This window comes from Wickerhamiella sorbophila, assembly GCF_002251995.1.
Source record: "Wickerhamiella sorbophila strain DS02 chromosome Unknown contig2, whole genome shotgun sequence".
Taxonomy (NCBI): Eukaryota; Fungi; Ascomycota; class Dipodascomycetes; order Dipodascales; family Trichomonascaceae; genus Wickerhamiella; species Wickerhamiella sorbophila.
In genome coordinates, this window is record NW_020194005.1 from 39366 (window position 1) to 57524 (window position 18159).

Consider the following 18159-nt stretch of genomic DNA (forward strand, 5'->3'; position numbering starts at 1 on the left):
AAAAATGCTGGTTGTTATTTCAGGTGGCTCTCAGGGCTTGGGTCTGTCGCTTGCCAAGGAGCACGTCAAGCGCGGACACAGTATAGTGCTGGTGTCCCGGACGGAGTCGAAGCTGCAAGCGGCAGTTAATGATTTAGAGCTTGTGCATGTCTCTCCTGGCCACGAGGACCAATACATCAAATACGTGAGTGCAGATGTGTCCAATGCGAAGGAGTGCGACCAAGTGTTTGGCCAAATAGGTGAAATACCCGACATTGTGTACTGCTGTGCTGGGGCCTCTCGGCCGGGCATGTTTATTGACCTGAGTGCTGAGGATTTGGCACAGAACATGCAAACCGTCTACGACACTGCATTGTACTTTAGCCACGCCGCGCTCAGGGTAATGGCCAATTCGCCCGACAAGCTGCACAAGCGCCGTCAGCTGGTGTACTGCTCTTCTACGCTGGCTGTGTTCCCGTTCATTGGGTACTCCGCATATGCACCGGGAAAGGCAGCTATAAGAGCACTCTCAGATATCGTCCGCCAAGAGTGCCTGGCCCACAACATTCGCGTATCACACATTGTGCCGGGGACTATGGCGACCGAGGGCTACACGGTCGAGGAACAAACAAAGCCGGCCATCACCAAAAAGATCGAGGGCCCGTCGCCGCCCCAGAGCCCGGACAATTGCGCAAAATACATTATGAAACGACTAGATATGGGGGATGATACAGTCTACACCGACACCGTGACCTGGATTCTGGGCAGCTCGATGATGGGCACAAGCCCGCGGTCCGGATGGGGCATTTTACAGTCCCTTGTGGGGTTCTTCTTTGTGATTTTCGGTCGTATCGTCGCTTGGTCCATCGACCGTGATATCTTGCGCGACGCTAATAAACAGGGCACCGAAGAGTAGACAAATAGATGAGCACACCTATGCTTTACCGAGAGAATAGACCCACTGAATCGCCTTGATAACCTCAGAGTCCCACAAGTCCACAATAATGTCTTTGCGACTGCGAGTCTGCAAATTGATGGGGTCGGTGTAGGGCCGCGTGATCACGGGTTTGTTCTCTGCAAGCAGCTGGGATAGCTGGAGCTCGCTGCAGACGTCTTGGGTGTTTTTGCGGATCTTGACTGCTGTGCAATACGTCACAGACAGACCGGTGACAATGCCGCCAAACAAGCCGTAAATTCGGGCCATGATTGGTGAGGTAAGCTGAGAGACTGGCGGTGTCGAGGCGAGTATAAGACGCTTTGCAAAAAGTGCTTGTTTTATACATCCCCAAAATCAGCTGAGGTTCTGTAGTTCAGGCTAAGCGAGACGCAACGCAGCGCAACGAAACTAAACCACTTTAACGACTAGCTAATGATCGCACCTTTATACAATTTCCGCCTGCTGACAAAATTTCCATCTCTCCATGGTTCATCGACACTTGAATCGTACGGTGAAGCACCGGGCTTCGCTTTTGCGCAACCTGGTCACGAATGTGCTAGAGCACGAGTCTATTATCACCACGCACGCCAAGGCCAAGGAGGCGCAGACTGCGGTCGAGCGGCTGATCACCAAAGCCATCAAGGCCGGGCCGACTCCTAACAATGAAAAAAAGCAGCGGCTAATGAACGATATCTACAAACCACAGGTCATTTTACCAAAGCTTCTTGGTGAGATCTCCACTCGCTACAAGTCGTTCACCGGTGGGTATACTCGAGTTCTGAAGCTTGAAAACCGGGTTGGCGACAATGCCCCCCAGTCCATTCTCGAATTAGTCGGTGGACCCCGTGATATGAGAATGGCTCTTACGGCACGTATCGTTGCTCGGCTGGAGTGCCAGGGTGCTGATTTGGATCCCCGCACCAAGCTTAATGTTGAAAAGATCTGCCGTGATGATGAGTCGACTCGTCGATTCAAGGAGGAAGTTGAGTTCATGAAGAACGAGTTCTATACCGATGAAAAGCTAGAGTCTCTTCCTCCTCTGCCCAAGTACGAGCCCAAGAAGAAGGCACCTTTGGAGCTCCGTCCTAATCCATTGAACAAAAAACAGGCATAGTGTATATATTGTAGTGTCTAGCCAACAGACTTTAAACTTTCCGAGGAAGGCCGCAAAGCACATAAGTGCTGCTCAGCAGGGCGTGGACTTTAGTGAGGATCGAAAAAGAACTAAAATTTAAAACCAAAAAAAAGTGGTGACACCTGAGGGATTCGAACCCTCGCATCCGAAGATACTAGCACCTGAAGCTAGCGCCTTAGACCGCTCGGCCAAAGTGCCTAATTTAGCCAAACACTGCGTAAGGACAATATACTGAAAGGCCGACGAGTTAATACAGTGCTTGTTTCTTCTCATCAGAGGGGCGGCTGTATAACTGACACGCGACCTGCCTCAACGCATGAGTGCAAGTGCTATTTTCTACTATTACGTACGCAAACCTCCTTTGGAAACACATTCCACTCTAATACTGACATTCGAGAAGTTGACATCACATGATCTACCCCCTAAGATAGCGCTGGCCACTTAGTCAGTTGCAACAGAATGCCGCCCACGAATGGATTGACCGACGACCAGGTCGCTGGCGAATTGAACAAGATGGTGGAGTTCATCAAGAAGGAAGCCGAGGAGAAGGCCAAGGAAGTTAAAGCCAAGGCCAACGAGGAGTACGAAATTGAAAAGGCCAACATTGTGCGGTCTGAGATTGCCGCTATCGACCAGGCGTACGAGCAGAAATACAAGCAAAATAAGCTGGCACAGCAGATTACCAAGTCGACGCTAGCCAACAAGACACGTCTGAAGGTGCTGGATGCCAAAGAAAAGCTCTTTGAGGACGTCGTTTCGAAGGCGCACGACGAAATCAAGAAGCTGCCTGCCAACAAGGCCAAGTACGAGCAGCTGCTCTCAGAGCTCATTGAAGAGTGCATGGTGCTGCTCAAAGAGGAAACGGTCATCGTTCGCGTCCGTGAGGCAGACACGGAGGTCGCCAAATCCGCCCTGGTGACCGCAATCAAGACCTTCAAGTCCAAGAAGAACTCGGACATTGCTGCTGAAATCGACACCGAGTTCCTGCCCAAGTCCTCAATTGGCGGCATAGTTGCTCTCGACAGGACCAAACGCCTGTCTATCGACAACACTCTCGACGAGCGGCTCAAACTTTTAAGCACAAACGGTCTGCCTCTTATCCGTCTAGAACTTTTCGGGCCTTCTGCAAACCGCAGATTCTTTGATTAAAATGTAGAATTTATGATAACCTCTATTTTGCTCTCTTCAATTGACCCTTTCGCGCTTCCTTCGCCAGCCTACCTTTTTTTGGGACTTTGGCACCAAAAAAAATTGTAATCATGCTTTTCCGCTCTGTGCTGGGGCGCAGGTTTTTGGGCTGCCGGAAGGGTGGCTGGACCCCAGTAGCGACCGTGAAATGGCGCAGCCGGTTTTATACTGGCAGTGCAGCCGCGGCCCCCAATTTGGCCATCAGCTTTCCCGGCAATGGCGGCCGAGTGGAGCCGCCGCTTCGATGCACGGTGTTTGATGAAAACGGGCAGGTGATGAAGGTCTCGTACGAGGTCAGCCGAAAGCAGTTTGTTCGCGACAACAAGCTAAACACTCGCGATCTTCGCCACCTTGACGATCTGTCTGGAATCGTGCCGCGGATTCTCGTGCACGGCGACCTTATTCTGGTGAATATGTGCGGACTGCGGGTTCTGATCAAGGAAAAACGAGTTATGGTATTTGAGTCGCAGGATCCCAAAGTCTCAGAACGATTGAGCATGCTGATGTATGATTTTCAAAGCAAACTGGCCGGCCGAAAGCGACCGACCGCTCAATCTGGTGGCCATGTTCAGCCCTACGAACAAACCGCTTTGGAAATCGTGTTGGTGCATGCTATTGCCTATCTCGAACTAGAGGTCAGGCGGACGACTCGGGCTATTGACCAGTACCTGGAGGTGCTAGAGTCTAGTATCGACCGCACGGTTCTCCGCGAGCTTTCTGGCGAGCACAAGATTCTCGGCAAAGTTTATCGGCAGTGTTTAGCGGTGCGAAACGCTTTGGACGATGCCCTGGACGACGACGAAGGGCTGGAGGATATGTACCTCTCTGCTCGGAAGGAAGCTGACAGCTACAATGACATTGAGCTTTTGCTAGAAACCTATTTTAAGGAGGCCGACGAGCTAGTTCAACAGACGGGGGCGGTGTCCAGAGAAGTTGACATGACCCAGGAGGTTATCAACATGATTCTGGACTCGAACCGTAACCGGCTGCTGTTGTTCCGCCTGCACATCTCTATTTTCACCGTCTCTGCTGCCTTGGCAGTGTTTATTGCCGACATGTACGGAATGAATCTGGAGAACTTCATTGAGGAAACCAACTTTGGCTTCCCACTGGTGATAGCGGCTGTTTTTGGGTTTTCCGCTATTGGCACGATCTACAACCTCAAGCACCTACGGTTTGTTCAGCGAATCGCAACGCCTTCGCTCCCGCACAAAGACAAACCGTCGTCAATCCACTGGCTGGGGACTACTAACCAGGGCCTCTCCAACCGTGTTGTACATAAGGCCCGCAAATACAGATGGCACCGCTAGTTTGGGTGCCCGGGCCGTATTTCTATTTATTAATATTCTAGACCGTAGCTGGCAGCCTCATTTTTTGTCAGGATCTTTTTCACAAATCGCTCGATTCCAGCCGGCAGCTCTGGCGACAGCTCGTCTTCGACAACCAGCTTTTCGGGCCGCAAATGCTTGACGACATGGATCCAGCCCTCTGCCGTTTCTGTCTCAATCAGACGGTAATCGTCTGCTGTCCCCGACTTTAACGCTATACTCTGGGCACCCACGATAACCAATCTGGGGTAAGCCTGCAGAAGCTTGGAGTAGTCCTTGGACTCTGAAACAACCACGCACACGCTGTCACCCAGCTTTTTGACCGCAGGGATCTCGTCACTAGTGTAGCTACGCGAAACAGCGAGTTTGTAGGTACCAACGCCAATCGCAACCACCAGCCCAATCACCGCCACGGGTACTGCGACACCTCTTCTCTTCGAGGTCATTGGTAAGCTCGAACGATTAGGCCAAAGACCCCATGGTATAATGTCCGGCTTTGAAGCCAGCACAGCGTATGTTGAGCCGCTGAGTCGTGTGTTCAAGGCGGTGAGTGCTGTTTCCAAGGAGGGGCAGCTCGTGTTGGACGAGTCCGGAATCAAGATCCAGATCTCCGACTCCAGCCACGCGTTTGCTGCGTTTATCTTTATACCGCCCGAGATCTTTGCCCTGTACGCTTGCTACGGCCACCACGAAGTCAAGATCGACATTTCAAAGCTTGCCCTATGCCTGAAAATGTACGTTGACTGGTCGCCGCTCAATCGGCGGACAAAACGGTCTGCGGAGTCGCAGTGCGTTTTCCAGTACAAAGAGTTTGGGCAGTTTGAATTGAGGTTTTCGCAGGACTCAATGTCATCGGTTTGCGTTTTAACTGTGTTTGCAGACCCCGAACTAGACGCCGATGTGGCTTTCGACGCCGACGATGTGGTGCTTCATGCCATCATGCCCGGCAGTGTGTTTGAAAACCTGTTGCGGGAGTTCGCTGCCCTTGAAGCCGCGGAACTGACTGTTCGCTCCTCAAATGCACCCCGCCGACTCCACTTCACTGCGCCTAGCGACCTGGCTGCCACCGAAATCACCCTGCGCGAGGACCCTAAACTACTTACTGCCCTGAACGTCCAGGAGCCTGCAGGGTTCACCTACAACTTCAAGACCGTCTGCAAAGCGCGCGAGGCGGCGAAACTCGCCAGCCAAGTGAGCATGAGGGTTGATTCTCAAGGCGTTCTGAGCACCCAACTAATTTACGAATTCGACGAGCAAAAGGTCTTTGTAGAGTTCCGCTTCCTGCCTGTAGAAAACACCAGCTGACATAAAATATTTTTTCATGGTTAAACGAAAGTTGGACCTTCCGTCAGAATCGACGAAAAAGCGTCGGCTATCTATAATATCAAGCAAGGATGCCAATCCGAGCGATTCCAACGGGTTTGCTCAGTGTTTCAAAACGGTGACTGCGAAAATGCATGTCTGCGTGCCGCCCAGCTCCGCGGCTGACCCGGTGCTAGGCATCCGTAAATCCCACCTAGATCGGCTGGTTATGACTTATTTTGCGCCTGCCGAGGGTGTGGTTATTGCTCATCAAAACATGAAGCTGCTGGGCCAGGACACAGAGGGCACAGGAGCGCCGGTTGCCAAGATCATGAACGACAGCCCCTTTTCTTATTTATGGATCCAGTCAGACTTTTTGGTGTGGTCCCCTGCCTCCGGCGATCACATCGAAGGCTGGGTTAGCGTGCAAAGCCCTGGACACATTGCTCTGCTCATTCATGACACGTTCAATGCCACAATCAAGCGGGCCGACATCCCTGAGACATGGCAGTTTGTGCACTCCGAAGACGACGAGACTGATTCCAAGTCTCTGGGCTACTGGGTCGACAGCAACGGCAATCGTATTGAGGGCAAGCTTGCTTTCGACGTCAAAACGTTTAATGTCAGTGGTCGCACCCCTCTGGTGGTTGGCTCTCTGTTGACGGTTAAGGACGTTCAGCTGCCTACGATTGAAAAGACGCCTATTGCATCTGTTCCTGAGGAGGCCATTGCAGAAGATGAAGATGACGACGACGACGATGCTGTTGTTGCTGTTGCACCCAATTCGAGCGACGAAGAGTCCGACAGTGACAGCAGCAGCAGCGCGCACAGTGACGACAATTGAATAGTGAATAGCAGCCGAAAAAAATACAAGCTCCATCGATACAAGCAGCGGTGACAAATTAAATTTATTTAAAAACGCCTCTACAAAAAAAAATAGCAGGGACTACTTTTCATCCGCTTAAGCAGACTGGAAGTAGTTAAGGAGGGCCTGGCGCTCAGCAGAGTCTACACCCCAGTCCTTAACAACGACACAAGAGCAGCCAACAACCTTGCGGGCAGTGCCGTCACGGTCAAGCTGGCAAAGACCAGCCCACTCACCAAGCTGCTTGGCGTCGGCAACCTTGATCAAGGGGATCTTGGTCTCAGGCTCGTTGCAGAGAGCCTCGACAAGCTTGAGGTAGCCGTCCTCAGTGATGGACTCGCAGAGGATGCAGACCTCGGCCTCACCGGAAGCAAGAGCCTTGACGGCCTCACGGAGACCACGGGCAAGACCCTGGTGGACAAGGGCGTTACGGAGAACACCCTTGATGGCCTCCTCGATGGAGATCTCACCGGGGGCGGCGGAGCCAGCGGCAACCTCGACCTCCTGGGCCTCAACGACGTTTTCGATTTCAGTGTCAGACATTTCTAATTTGGCTTCTTCGACAGTTCTACTGCTCAGCTAAAGAGTGAGTGGGGGCATGGGGCTTACAAAAGGAAAATGAAATTTGTGACTGGTAGGGCTGTGCCCTAATGAAGTTGCGGAACACGTCGCCAGAGGTTTGGGACCATAGGGCTAAGGAGCTGCATTGGCAGTTTAGATCCTGCATGGTAAGCGTGAACGTATAGTGGCCATTGCGGGCCAAGTTTGGCAGCTGTACAGCGCTGCCATTGCGTAGTGGCGATGAATTTTCGTTCGTTCTACTTTCAGCCATGCACCTTGCCCCTCCCAGGCGACCGTATCGTCGAAACATGCACCTACTATCTAGTTGCTAGATCAACAAGCGGAAGCTTCAGCCGAAGCCGATCTTGACAATGCGTCTTTGAAAAATACATGCTCACACTCTGAATCACATACCACGAATCAATAGAATAACCGACGTTCGCAATTTGTTTAGGGAGCTCGACTCCTCTACGCCCTCCTACATGATCGTTGAGGTCCGTCCAACAGCAATCCTGCAAGTCCAGCAGCGCGGCTGCACAATTTGTAAGTGACAATCGGCCGCTATAAAACAGCCTGGGATGCGGACGGAGGCACCTGTAACACCCATCACCATGGCATCGAACCTCCCCCGTGATTGCTGCGCCAAGACCTTTCTGCATTCTGGTACTCCTACCGGCAAGCTCGAGACGCTAGACGGCGTTCTCACCTACGTTACCGGCGACAAGTCGTCCAAAAACGTTATTATTTTCTACACCGACGTGTTTGGCCCCGTGTACAAGAACTCTCAGCTTCTTGCTGATATGTACGCTCAGGAGGGTTACTTTGTAGTTGTTCCTGATCTTTTCGATGGCGACTACGTCCCGCAGAATCTCGAGGGCTTCGACTGGGGCGCCTACATGTACAAGCACCGCCCCGAAGTTGTGCAGGCCATTACCGAGAAGACGTGGAATTGGATCAAAGCCAACACATCTGCTAGCTTTGTCGGTACGTTGGGCTACTGCTTTGGCGCCAGATCTGCTGTGCGGGACATTGGCAACGGCAGGGCCGATTCTTCGTCGATTTTCCACCCGTCCTTTGTGACAATCGAGGAGATTGCCGCCATCAAGGCTCCATTGCTCATCAGCGCTGCCGAGACCGATGAGATTTACACCGTCGAGTTGCGTCAAAAGACTGAGGAAAAGCTCCGGGAGATCGGTGCACGCTACGTCCAAACTGTTTACTCCAATACCAGCCACGGCTTTGCTTGCCGTGGTGACCCATCTGACAAGCTGGCCATGGCTGCTATGGAGAAGGCATTCTGGGACACCTGCTGGTGGTTCAGTTCTGCTCGCAAGTTCAAGAACATGCTTTAATCTATTTGGTGGTATCGTTCAGGCGGTCTTCAATATTATTATATACAGTTATAGCTCTTTAAACACACCTAACTAGAGAATTTCTGTGCCTATGTACAAAGGATGAGCTGCCATCCTACGAGACGATTTTTTGGATCCAAGAGCGCGAATCCTCACCAGAAGGTCTCCAGGCATCCAGATGCTCTTGGACCTTGGCCAACGCCTCAGGACCGGTATAGTTACGGCCCATTACATCAATAAAGTTGCCCTCGGGGTCCATGATGTAGAAGAAGATCGAATGGTCGACAAGATACTGCTGGCCTGGTTTCAGGTTCGGCGGGGTGCTGAAATAAACCCGGTACTGCTTGCAGATGTTCTTGATCTCTTCGTGGGGGCCGGTCAAGCCAATGATGTCCTCGTGGAAATCAGCAAGGTACTCTTTAAGAACTTCAGGAGTGTCGCGAGCAGGATCGCACGTCACAAAAATAGGCTGGATCTTCTTCTCTTTCTTGTTGGTTTCATTGAGAACATAGGCAAGCACCTCGAGCTCCTCGGGGCAGACGTCAGGGCATTTGGTGAACCCGAAGTACAGAATGCTGAACTTGCCCAAAAGATTCTTGTCAGTAAACGGCTTGCCATCGTCATCAATGAGGTTGAACGGGCCGCCGATTTGAGGCTTGCCAACGCCTGCGTGCTCTTTTTCAAGGCGTCGAACTTCCAATCTGCGTCGCTCTCGCTTGAACCACCACAGGAGACCGCCACCAGCAAGGACAAAGCCAATGGCAGCCATCCAGTTGGATCTGAACGAAGGCGCGTCGTCGCCCTTCGATACACGGCTACCCTGAGTGCCGCCGATCGCCACCCGACTCAATGGCTTGCGAGGCTTTAGCGGATCAAACCCATGGGTCGAGGTTCCCTTGTCTCCAACGCCAGAAGAAACAGAGTCTTTCTCGTTTTGGTTACCGTTCGGGGGAGCATTAGTCGAGTACTGCAACGCAAGCCGACCCGCAGGCCGCACTGTGCGCAAAACTGGGCTCCTCATGAGCATTTTCATAGACATCATGCTGCTGACACACCGGTGGGTTCGGCCTGGCTACTTAGGTAACCAGTGCCAATTAGACCACTCCGGGCGATGGCTGTAGTCGAGGCTTATTATTAGCATCACGCTGCGCGGTGCATCTAAGGGAGGTTGGCCCGTCTTCACCAGAGCCCGTACCAGGAATTGAGACAATTAAAAAATATTACCACCAGCCGCCAAGATTTCCAAGTGGCAGGTGCCTATAGCTTAAAATACCGTCCAGCCTTCTTGTTATATGGGTTAGGGCTCATGCAGGCGGTGCGTCAAAACAAAACAATTAACTTCTCACGTCTCCTTTTCCCATCCTTCTCTAATGGACAACAATAAACGGGCACTGCCGCAGATCCCGGAGCCGGTGGCCAGATCGCCAATGTTCTCGCGCTCCCGCCCGGGCTCTCCGTCCCGTTCTCCCTCCAGGTCTCAGTACTCTACCCCTTCTACCTCCCCTGTTCGCTCGCCTACTCGCACGCAGAATCCATTCGATAGCCATGGCGTCAATTCGCCCACACTGTTCCATCCTAACGCAAGCCCTACCTCGCCGGTGCGACGAATGCAGCTCTCTTACGACGACGATTCGGATGTTATCAACGTCGAAAACCTGGCGTCGCCCGTGCCCTCAGCACTACGTCCTTTACCGCAGAGCCCGACCCATGCATCTCCGTTCGACGACGAGTTCGAAAACATCGACATTGGCTCCTCAACGAACCTCACAGCTGGTATCGAGCGCGTTCCTTCGAACGGATCTGATCAGACTCTGGCCAATTCAATGGCCCCGTCCTGGAAAGCATCCAAATCTAAAGCAGCCGATACAAGCTATGACGAGGACCAGGACGTCAACGATTTTGACACAGACTACGATGGCCGCTCAATTGCCAGCTTCGAGACATTGTCGGGCGCTATGGTTCCTCCCTCTGAGCAGCCTCGCCGAAACAAGTCCATGTCAAGAAAGCAGGTCAAGTTGGTCCGCGGAAACCTTGTCCTCGACTGCCCGGTGCCCACCAAACTGTACTCATTTCTTCCTCGCCGTGACAGCGATGAGTATGTATATATGCGTTACTCTGCTTGCACAGCTGACCCGGATGTCTTTGCCGAGTCTGGCTTCACCATTCGCCCGGCAATCTACAAGCGCGAAACTGAAATCTGTGTGTGCATCACAATGTACAATGAAGACGAGGTTCTGTTCACCCGCACGCTGCATGCAGTTTTCAAAAACATTGCCTATCTTTGCCAACGCTCCAAGTCCAAGGTGTGGGGGCCCAACGGATGGAAAAAAGTGGTGGTCACAATCATCTCTGATGGGCGTAGTAAAATCAGCCCTCGAGTCCTCGACTGTCTTGCGGCCATGGGCGTTTTCCAGGACGGCGTGGCGAAGAATTACGTCAATGGCGAAGAAGTACAAAGTCACATTTTCGAATACACTGCCCAAGTATCGCTCACGCCTGACCTCAAGTTTCAGGGTGCTGAAAAGAACATTGTGCCTGTGCAAATGATTTTCTGTCTCAAGGAGCGCAATGCCAAGAAGATCAATTCCCATCGTTGGCTATTCAACGCGCTCTGTCCTCAGTTGAACCCCAACGTCGTCGTCTTGTTAGACGTCGGTACATGTCCGTCAAATGCTACCCTGTATCATCTGTGGAAAGCATTCGATGAAGACTCTAATGTTGCGGGTGCTTGTGGTGAAATCAAGTCAATGGTTGGAAAGTTCGGTAAATCACTTCTCAACCCCCTTGTGGCTGCACAAAATTTTGAATATAAAATGTCCAACATTCTGGACAAGCCCTTTGAGTCGGTTTTTGGTTATATCTCTGTTTTGCCCGGTGCACTATCTGCTTATCGCTGGCGTGCACTCCAAAATCATGAAGATGGAACGGGTCCGCTCGCCTCATATTTCAAAGGTGAGAAACTCGACAGCGTTAACGCAGGAATTTTTGAAAAGAATATGTATCTCGCCGAGGATCGTATTTTATGTTGGGAGCTTGTTGCAAAGAGAGGCGACAAGTGGGTGCTTAAATACGTCAAATCTGCTAAAGGTATCACGGATGTTCCCGACAGCATGCCAGAATTGATTTCACAGCGTCGTCGCTGGCTCAACGGCGCTCTGTTTGCTGCAGTTTATTCATTGACACACTTTAAACAGATCTGGGCCACCGACCATTCTCCGATTCGCAAATTCTTTTTACATGTGGAGTTCCTGTACCAAGCGGCGACCCTCATCTTTACATTTTTTTCCATTGCCAACTACTTTTTGGCATTCTACTTCCTTGCTGGTTCGGTGTCGGGACACAACTCCGCAGCAATTGGAGACGGCGTGGGGTTGGCCCTTTTCCTGCTTTTCAAGTACATCCTTATTATTGCCATCTCAGCCCAGTTTGTCCTTTCTCTCGGCAACCGGCCTCAAGGCTCAAAGACGTTATTTGTTGGAACCACAGTCATGCTGAGTTTGACAATGACTTACACCATGATCATCAGTTTGTATTTCGTGATCAAGACGCTATTAGACCCCGCAGGCGAATCCACAGGCGTCCTGGTAACTATCGTGTTTTCACTAGCAGCCACCTATGGCGTGTACGCTTTCATGTCACTCCTCTATTGTGATCCTTGGCATATGATTACATCTTCTATCCAGTACTTTTTGCAACTCCCACTATACAGTGTTACGCTGCAAATTTACGCGTTTTGCAATACCCACGACGTCACTTGGGGTACCAAAGGTGACAACGAGCAGAAGATGGATCTTGGTGCTGCAGTAGTCAACAAAATCAACGGTACTGACGTCGTTGAGGTCGAGATGCCCTCTGAGCAGGTCGATATCGATACCGGGTACGAGAATGCGTTGCATTGCTTGCGTGAAAAGGCTCCAGTCTCCAAGGCTCAGCCTAGCCAAACGACCGTGGACCAAGACTACTTCCGTGAGATTAGAACTCGTGTCGTCTTGGTTTGGATGACGGCCAACTTGCTTTTGATTCTTTTGATCACCCAGTTCTTTTCGCTCGATGACCCGGGGAAAAACGTTTACTTGCAAATTGTACTGTGGTCCACCGCTGCATTCGCCTTTATGCGGGCGACTGGATCGTTTGTATTCCTCATGCAATACGTCGCGCGCAAGATTTTGAAAGCAAACTATCATACTGGCGTCCAATGGCGGAAGACGATGAACAAGGTTCAGGGTAAGATCGAACCAGTTGCTTGAAAAATATAAATTCGTAACTGTTTCCTTTTTCATAAATAATAATAGTAATAAAAAAAGGAAGCAGTTCTATGCTATAACTCAATTGTTTGGCGCAGATGCCCCAAGGGTGGCACCGAAATCCAGAATCGTCGGGTGCACACCTACAGATGTGGCTACAATGTAACGGGCGTTTGCTCGGACGCAGAAAACGGAGTTGCCATTTGGTTGACGATACTCGCTGAGGAACTTGCCCGATCTGAGATCCCAGACTTTGATCATGCTGTCATAAGATCCAGAAATGACCCGAGACCCAGAAATGACCCGAGACCCAGAAATGACCCGAGACCCAGAAATGCAAACCGAACGCACAACGTCCAAATGGCCCTCGAGGCATCTCGACTCGCCGGTTTCCATGTTCCAGATACGCAGGGTGCGATCGTTTGAACCCGAGACAGCATATCTGGCACACGATGAAACATCGATGCATGCCAATCCTCTAGTATGTCCTCTCAGAGTCTGAATGTGTTCGCCGGTTGCCGTAGACCACTGCTTGATGAGCCCGTCTGCCCCGGCGGTTAAAAATGTTGACCCGCAAACTGCGACTGCGTTGACGGGGCCTCTATGAGCTTTCAGGTAGTATTGCATGTGCATATCCCTGCGTCTCCACACGGCGATTCGGCCGTCCTTGCCTGCGGAAATAATTCGGCTGCCGGTCAATGCAACATCGAGGACCGGTGCGTCGTGGAATTCCAACTTGCCAATCTGGCGGTAGGTCTTTCTATCGTAAATCAAGCAACGGGTATCTGACGAGCCAGAAACCACGATCTTGTCATCCATTGCCATGCAAAGCACCGAGCCACCGTAGCCATCGAGGGAATGCAGCTGTTTCCGCGTCTTGAAATCCCACACTTTCAGCGTGTTGTCTCTTGATCCGGTCAAAATCTCTTTGTTGTCGAACTTTGCGCAGTAAACGCCATCTTTGTGGCCCTCTAAATGGTATGAAGCGTATTGCGAGTTCAGCATATTGCGATCCAGCGCAGTTCGAACCTCGTATAGCCTCCTCCAATCGCGGGATTTGCCAGAGGGCAGAGTTGTGACGGTCGGAGAGAGCCCCCATTCCTGGGCGTACTTTTCCCGCCAAATTGTGTTTGAGTTCGTCACATCCCGCCAGTTCCGACTAACCAGCTGGCATTGGAGGAGCGCTTTGTAAGGGACGTAGCCAAAGACTTTGTCTAGAATCTCCGGTGGCAACAATTTGGTAAAGTCTTTATTGTGGCTTAACATCCATCTGTCGTCGAATATCACCGCGCTCTCACGCGAGACCCAGCTCGTGCGATCAACCGTGCTGGCTGCGTCGGTGTTTGCAAATGCGCTGGCGACCGTCCAAAAGGTGTCCTGGGTGGACTGGCTGTCTGTGCGCGCTATACGGCAGCGAGGGGGCTCAGCGGGCACTGCATTGCCATCCTGGCCCCCGCTCTGGGCGAGCACGGGGAACGGTTCCAAATCAAGGCGGGACTCTCGCAGGGAATCCGGAACCAGCGATAGAGGCACAATCTTGCGAGCAATGGCCTCCGCAAGCATTGCTTTCCAGAAAGCAGACGCACGGCGCCCCACGGCATGCCTGTTGTGGTGTGTTCCACCTGAATCCATCAATGTATCAGGCTATCTGTTGAACAATGCTGGTTTGGCCGATTAAAAAGATAGTAAGCTAAGCGGGGTAGGGTTAGTTAAGGGGTTCATGTAGATAGATGTCATACATGAAGATTGAAGAAAAAACCCCGCCGAATATTGGAAGGGGTAAGAACGTGCGCAAAGCGGCGGTCGAAAGGATAATAGTGGTCAATAAATTATCTAAAATAGGTCTTTTTCTATTTCGCTCTCGTCCACGGGTATGCCCCAGGGGGCGATTTCGAACTGGCTGCGTCCGAGTCGGAACGAGTACTCATGCCGACGGTACACGTCTATCCCACGCTCACTTAGCTCGGCAATTTTGTGTACGTGGGCAAATCCCTGAACGTTGGGATCTTCAAAGGGTTCGAGCTCAATAACCGCGTCGCAGAGTGCCTCGATCTGAGAAATCACCGGATTGGCTCTGGGGTAGAGCTGCAAGGGTAGGGATATTATTGTTGCCGTGCCGAACTTGCGAGATAAGCTACGCAGCCCCAGTATGAACGGAACAAGGTTCTCCGGCAGGGAGCTTTCCTCTCGGTAGACCGCGGGATGGAGCAGGCTGGGAACTACCACCCGAATGATCCGGTTGGCGGGCTGCGACGCTAGCAGATTCGCGTATTTCGCCAATATGTCAGCCAATGTGGCACCAGATACATGGACGACCTCCGACTGTTTCGGGGCCGGGGTCATGTTAGCTTTAAAGTTCAGATCACTGGTGTAGAGGCCCGTGGAGGCCCGTGGCGGCTGTCGGTTCGTGTTCTGAGACAATTGGTACCTCCAAGCAATCCGTATTTTTTGCAGCTCTTCTGGCTTTTCCGTGTCGACACTAGTCTTTCCAATCGCTGGGATCCCTCGCACCCAGCCTGGAATTCCCAGACATACAACCAAAGAGTCTGAACCCGCCCTTTGATCTCTCACTCCCAATGTACAGAACCCTTTCAGGACGGTTGACGCATAGTCGGTAGCTCCATGCTCCTCCAAAAGTGTTATAGATCCCAGCGGAAGCCCTCCGTGCTGCAAAAGCTGGTCGAGCGACCTGCTGCTCGAGGAAACGCAGAGCGTCGAATTTACCAGCGACGGGCGTAGTCCCTGATGCTGTTCAGTGTTTAAGCGTTCTGGTTTAGGCTCACGCGCCGTGCTCGACGACTGTGTTCGATTGGGCGCAGGCCTAGTCAAAACTACCTTTCGCTTTTGGAACATTACAAAGTTGAAAATTCGCAGACGGCGATTTTGGCAATTGACGCTAGGCTGAACCGCTAGCTTGGTTCTAATGCTTGTTGGGAACTTTTTGGGGATTTTTTCGGGATTTTTTTGGCGGTTTGAGTTTTTAGGTTCCTAGGCTTTAGGTTGTCTTAGGTTTTAAATATGACAACCTCCAGCCGACTTGTCAATTTTTTCGCCAAGCCGATCACTTGCTTGTTGATTGTACTAACACATTTCTAGATTTACCATCACAAAAAGTAATTCAGACTATACAGAACAAACTTTCGGAGTTGATATGGCACTAGACGTATATTGTGTTCCCTCGCCCATACGACAAGATCTTATTCCCAATGGCCCAATGGCAAGGCGTTCGCCTACGATTTGGTCCTAGCGAAAGATTCCAGGTTCGACCCCTGGTTGGGAAGATCTACTTTTTTTTGCTTCGTTAGACAGTTAGTCAAGCATTTTGCTTAGCATCAGGTACTTCGGGACCGGCCCGACTACAGCCGGTCACCTGGGTCCGATCCCAATTGATCTTTGCTTGATGACTGCTCACAACTACGCTCAAATCATCGATTTTGGGGTTATTTTAATATAGTTTCTTTAAAAAGTCTCTAATGTATCTGGTACAAAAAGTTTTACGCGCTATCTCCAGATCGTGTAAATCTAAGGCCCCTTTATTTACACAATCTATTGATCTGATCATTATCGTATTTGATCCAGTGTTGAATATTCTAAAAACCGCTGTCCATCGGAATATCAAGCCCACCAATTTGAACCAATAGAAAACTTCACCAACAGATCTTGTTCCCAATGGCCCAATGGCAAGGCGTTCGCCTACGATTTGGTCCTAGCGAAAGATTCCAGGTTCGACCCCTGGTTGGGAAGATCTTTTTTTCATATCTGATATGTCCACTTTTCGAGCTCAGCAACATACTTTTTGTTAAGTTCAGGATACCAGACCTCAGATACGTCACGATGGCTGATCACCCGATTTCTCAAATGCGCCTCTCCAAAGCAAGAGTACCGCGGATCAAGGAACTCGCTCGCAGTGGCCCGCTCGCGTCGTCTCAAGTCCTCCGGTAGATCAGGAAGCTTTTCGTTAATGATATCCTGCTCCTTTCGGATCTCGTCAAGTGTAAGCGACAATCGAATGCCCTGGAAATACGCAATCGAGTATCTAGTGACATCTGAGGGGGCCACTACGCGGTGAGTGGTTGCCTGACAACGGCCACTGGTGAGAGCTTCGAACCCCTGGGCAATGTTAACAACAAAGCTGTTTTCAATTGGCACTGCATCGATCCAGTCACCCTCACTATCGAGAACCTGCAGGCCTCCTACCTTATCCTGGGCAATGTATGTAAACATTCCAGAGGAGTCCTTGTGAGCACCAACACCCTGAGAGGTCTGCAGTGCCGATCCGTCTTTCGGAGGTGGGGGATACTTGATGATTTTGAGTCGATTCATATCGCCTTTAAAATCGTCAAACTCATCCGGGCTCAGTCCCAAGGATTCTGCAGTCAAGCGCAGCATCCGGTCTGACAGATCACTCATTGCATCAAGGTACTCCTGCACGGCAGCCTGGTAGCCGGGGTAAACGTTATCGGGTAAATAAGCAGTTGGCCCGTGGATTTGTTTCCACTCAGGATCACCCTTTTTGTAAGTCGTAGTTGTGGCTGAACCGAAATCGTACTGCTCTCGAAGATCGAGCTTTTTCTGAGTTCGCTCGACCCCCAGTCGAGTGTACCCTGTGAAATGGGGGTTCTTGATCATATCAATCTTGTCTTTTTCTTCTTGCGGCACTTCAAAGAGTCCAGGGCTCAATTCCAGCAACTTGTTGGCCTTTTCTTCGACACCGTGGTTTACCAGGTACAAAAAGCCGATTTTAAAGAACGCATCCTTGAGCTGCCTAAGGAACTCAGGCTTGGTATCCGGCGAGCTCGCCAATGACAGGTCCACAATTGGCAGTGATTTGACCATGTTACGTTTGAGCAATGATACGGCCCGATCTACCTGGGTTAAGTTGGCCAAGTCAGGTGAGGTGGCGTCTGAGACTGCATGACGGTGCGGGGAAACCAGCAGGATAATTGTGTTCGAACGATGCTGGTGCAATACGGCCTCCGCTGGCACTTGGCCCGCCGTCCAGCACCCCAGCACTCGAGATTCTGATCGCGTAAATGCACTGCCGGCGTGTCGCATTAACCACGCATTGGATCGCTGATATTCCAGCCCTTGTGGGATTTGCACCACCTTGGGAATATGCAGCTATGCTGCCGTAAACGGAACGGGATTGCAAGGCGGGCAGGTGTGGCTTGCCTTTGTTATGCTGTGACTAAGCTGCCCATTCTTTGATGACTAACGAATACGATATTGGGTGAAGAGCCCTCCCCCCCTTAGCCTTTCATCACCCCT

The 18159-nt window shown here is 51.2% G+C and overlaps 15 protein-coding genes across 15 annotated transcripts; 8 read left to right on the forward strand and 7 right to left on the reverse strand.

Moving 5' to 3' along the window:
- Positions 1 to 4: 4 nt before the first annotated feature.
- B9G98_03272 (3-ketodihydrosphingosine reductase TSC10) lies at positions 5 to 895 on the forward strand (the record flags this gene model as incomplete). The annotated part of the gene is made up of 1 exon (XM_024809829.1): positions 5 to 895. The coding sequence occupies one exon, from the start codon at positions 5 to 7 to the stop codon at positions 893 to 895; it is 891 nt and encodes a 296-aa protein (XP_024665597.1).
- Positions 896 to 913: 18 nt separating this feature from the next.
- On the reverse strand, positions 914 to 1183 carry B9G98_03273 (hypothetical protein; the record flags this gene model as incomplete). Its single annotated transcript, XM_024809830.1, has 1 exon — positions 914 to 1183. The coding sequence occupies one exon, from the start codon at positions 1181 to 1183 to the stop codon at positions 914 to 916; it is 270 nt and encodes an 89-aa protein (XP_024665598.1).
- Positions 1184 to 1400: 217 nt separating this feature from the next.
- B9G98_03274 (54S ribosomal protein L8, mitochondrial) lies at positions 1401 to 2030 on the forward strand (the record flags this gene model as incomplete). The annotated part of the gene is made up of 1 exon (XM_024809831.1): positions 1401 to 2030. One exon carries the CDS (start codon positions 1401 to 1403, stop codon positions 2028 to 2030), a length of 630 nt encoding a protein of 209 aa, XP_024665599.1.
- Positions 2031 to 2510: 480 nt separating this feature from the next.
- B9G98_03275 (V-type proton ATPase subunit E) lies at positions 2511 to 3200 on the forward strand (the record flags this gene model as incomplete). Its single annotated transcript, XM_024809832.1, has 1 exon — positions 2511 to 3200. One exon carries the CDS (start codon positions 2511 to 2513, stop codon positions 3198 to 3200), a length of 690 nt encoding a protein of 229 aa, XP_024665600.1.
- Positions 3201 to 3310: 110 nt separating this feature from the next.
- On the forward strand, positions 3311 to 4549 carry B9G98_03276 (Mitochondrial inner membrane magnesium transporter MRS2; the record flags this gene model as incomplete). Its single annotated transcript, XM_024809833.1, has 1 exon — positions 3311 to 4549. The coding sequence occupies one exon, from the start codon at positions 3311 to 3313 to the stop codon at positions 4547 to 4549; it is 1239 nt and encodes a 412-aa protein (XP_024665601.1).
- A 29-nt stretch (positions 4550 to 4578) lies between these two features.
- On the reverse strand, positions 4579 to 5013 carry B9G98_03277 (hypothetical protein; the record flags this gene model as incomplete). The annotated part of the gene is made up of 1 exon (XM_024809834.1): positions 4579 to 5013. One exon carries the CDS (start codon positions 5011 to 5013, stop codon positions 4579 to 4581), a length of 435 nt encoding a protein of 144 aa, XP_024665602.1.
- A 40-nt stretch (positions 5014 to 5053) lies between these two features.
- On the forward strand, positions 5054 to 5872 carry B9G98_03278 (DNA damage checkpoint control protein RAD17; the record flags this gene model as incomplete). Its single annotated transcript, XM_024809835.1, has 1 exon — positions 5054 to 5872. One exon carries the CDS (start codon positions 5054 to 5056, stop codon positions 5870 to 5872), a length of 819 nt encoding a protein of 272 aa, XP_024665603.1.
- Positions 5873 to 5888: 16 nt separating this feature from the next.
- On the forward strand, positions 5889 to 6713 carry B9G98_03279 (DNA-directed RNA polymerase I subunit RPA43; the record flags this gene model as incomplete). Its single annotated transcript, XM_024809836.1, has 1 exon — positions 5889 to 6713. The coding sequence occupies one exon, from the start codon at positions 5889 to 5891 to the stop codon at positions 6711 to 6713; it is 825 nt and encodes a 274-aa protein (XP_024665604.1).
- A 117-nt stretch (positions 6714 to 6830) lies between these two features.
- Positions 6831 to 7277, reverse strand: B9G98_03280 (40S ribosomal protein S12; the record flags this gene model as incomplete). Its single annotated transcript, XM_024809837.1, has 1 exon — positions 6831 to 7277. The coding sequence occupies one exon, from the start codon at positions 7275 to 7277 to the stop codon at positions 6831 to 6833; it is 447 nt and encodes a 148-aa protein (XP_024665605.1).
- A 596-nt stretch (positions 7278 to 7873) lies between these two features.
- B9G98_03281 (Protein AIM2) lies at positions 7874 to 8647 on the forward strand (the record flags this gene model as incomplete). Its single annotated transcript, XM_024809838.1, has 1 exon — positions 7874 to 8647. One exon carries the CDS (start codon positions 7874 to 7876, stop codon positions 8645 to 8647), a length of 774 nt encoding a protein of 257 aa, XP_024665606.1.
- A 115-nt stretch (positions 8648 to 8762) lies between these two features.
- Positions 8763 to 9686, reverse strand: B9G98_03282 (Protein SCO1, mitochondrial; the record flags this gene model as incomplete). The annotated part of the gene is made up of 1 exon (XM_024809839.1): positions 8763 to 9686. The coding sequence occupies one exon, from the start codon at positions 9684 to 9686 to the stop codon at positions 8763 to 8765; it is 924 nt and encodes a 307-aa protein (XP_024665607.1).
- Positions 9687 to 10017: 331 nt separating this feature from the next.
- On the forward strand, positions 10018 to 12894 carry B9G98_03283 (Chitin synthase 2; the record flags this gene model as incomplete). Its single annotated transcript, XM_024809840.1, has 1 exon — positions 10018 to 12894. The coding sequence occupies one exon, from the start codon at positions 10018 to 10020 to the stop codon at positions 12892 to 12894; it is 2877 nt and encodes a 958-aa protein (XP_024665608.1).
- A 78-nt stretch (positions 12895 to 12972) lies between these two features.
- B9G98_03284 (F-box/WD repeat-containing protein 11) lies at positions 12973 to 14523 on the reverse strand (the record flags this gene model as incomplete). Its single annotated transcript, XM_024809841.1, has 1 exon — positions 12973 to 14523. The coding sequence occupies one exon, from the start codon at positions 14521 to 14523 to the stop codon at positions 12973 to 12975; it is 1551 nt and encodes a 516-aa protein (XP_024665609.1).
- A 201-nt stretch (positions 14524 to 14724) lies between these two features.
- B9G98_03285 (Elongator complex protein 4) lies at positions 14725 to 15744 on the reverse strand (the record flags this gene model as incomplete). The annotated part of the gene is made up of 1 exon (XM_024809842.1): positions 14725 to 15744. The coding sequence occupies one exon, from the start codon at positions 15742 to 15744 to the stop codon at positions 14725 to 14727; it is 1020 nt and encodes a 339-aa protein (XP_024665610.1).
- A 900-nt stretch (positions 15745 to 16644) lies between these two features.
- Positions 16645 to 17946, reverse strand: B9G98_03286 (putative 2-oxoglutarate-dependent dioxygenase DIN11; the record flags this gene model as incomplete). The annotated part of the gene is made up of 1 exon (XM_024809843.1): positions 16645 to 17946. The coding sequence occupies one exon, from the start codon at positions 17944 to 17946 to the stop codon at positions 16645 to 16647; it is 1302 nt and encodes a 433-aa protein (XP_024665611.1).
- Between the last annotated feature and the right edge of the window lie 213 nt (positions 17947 to 18159).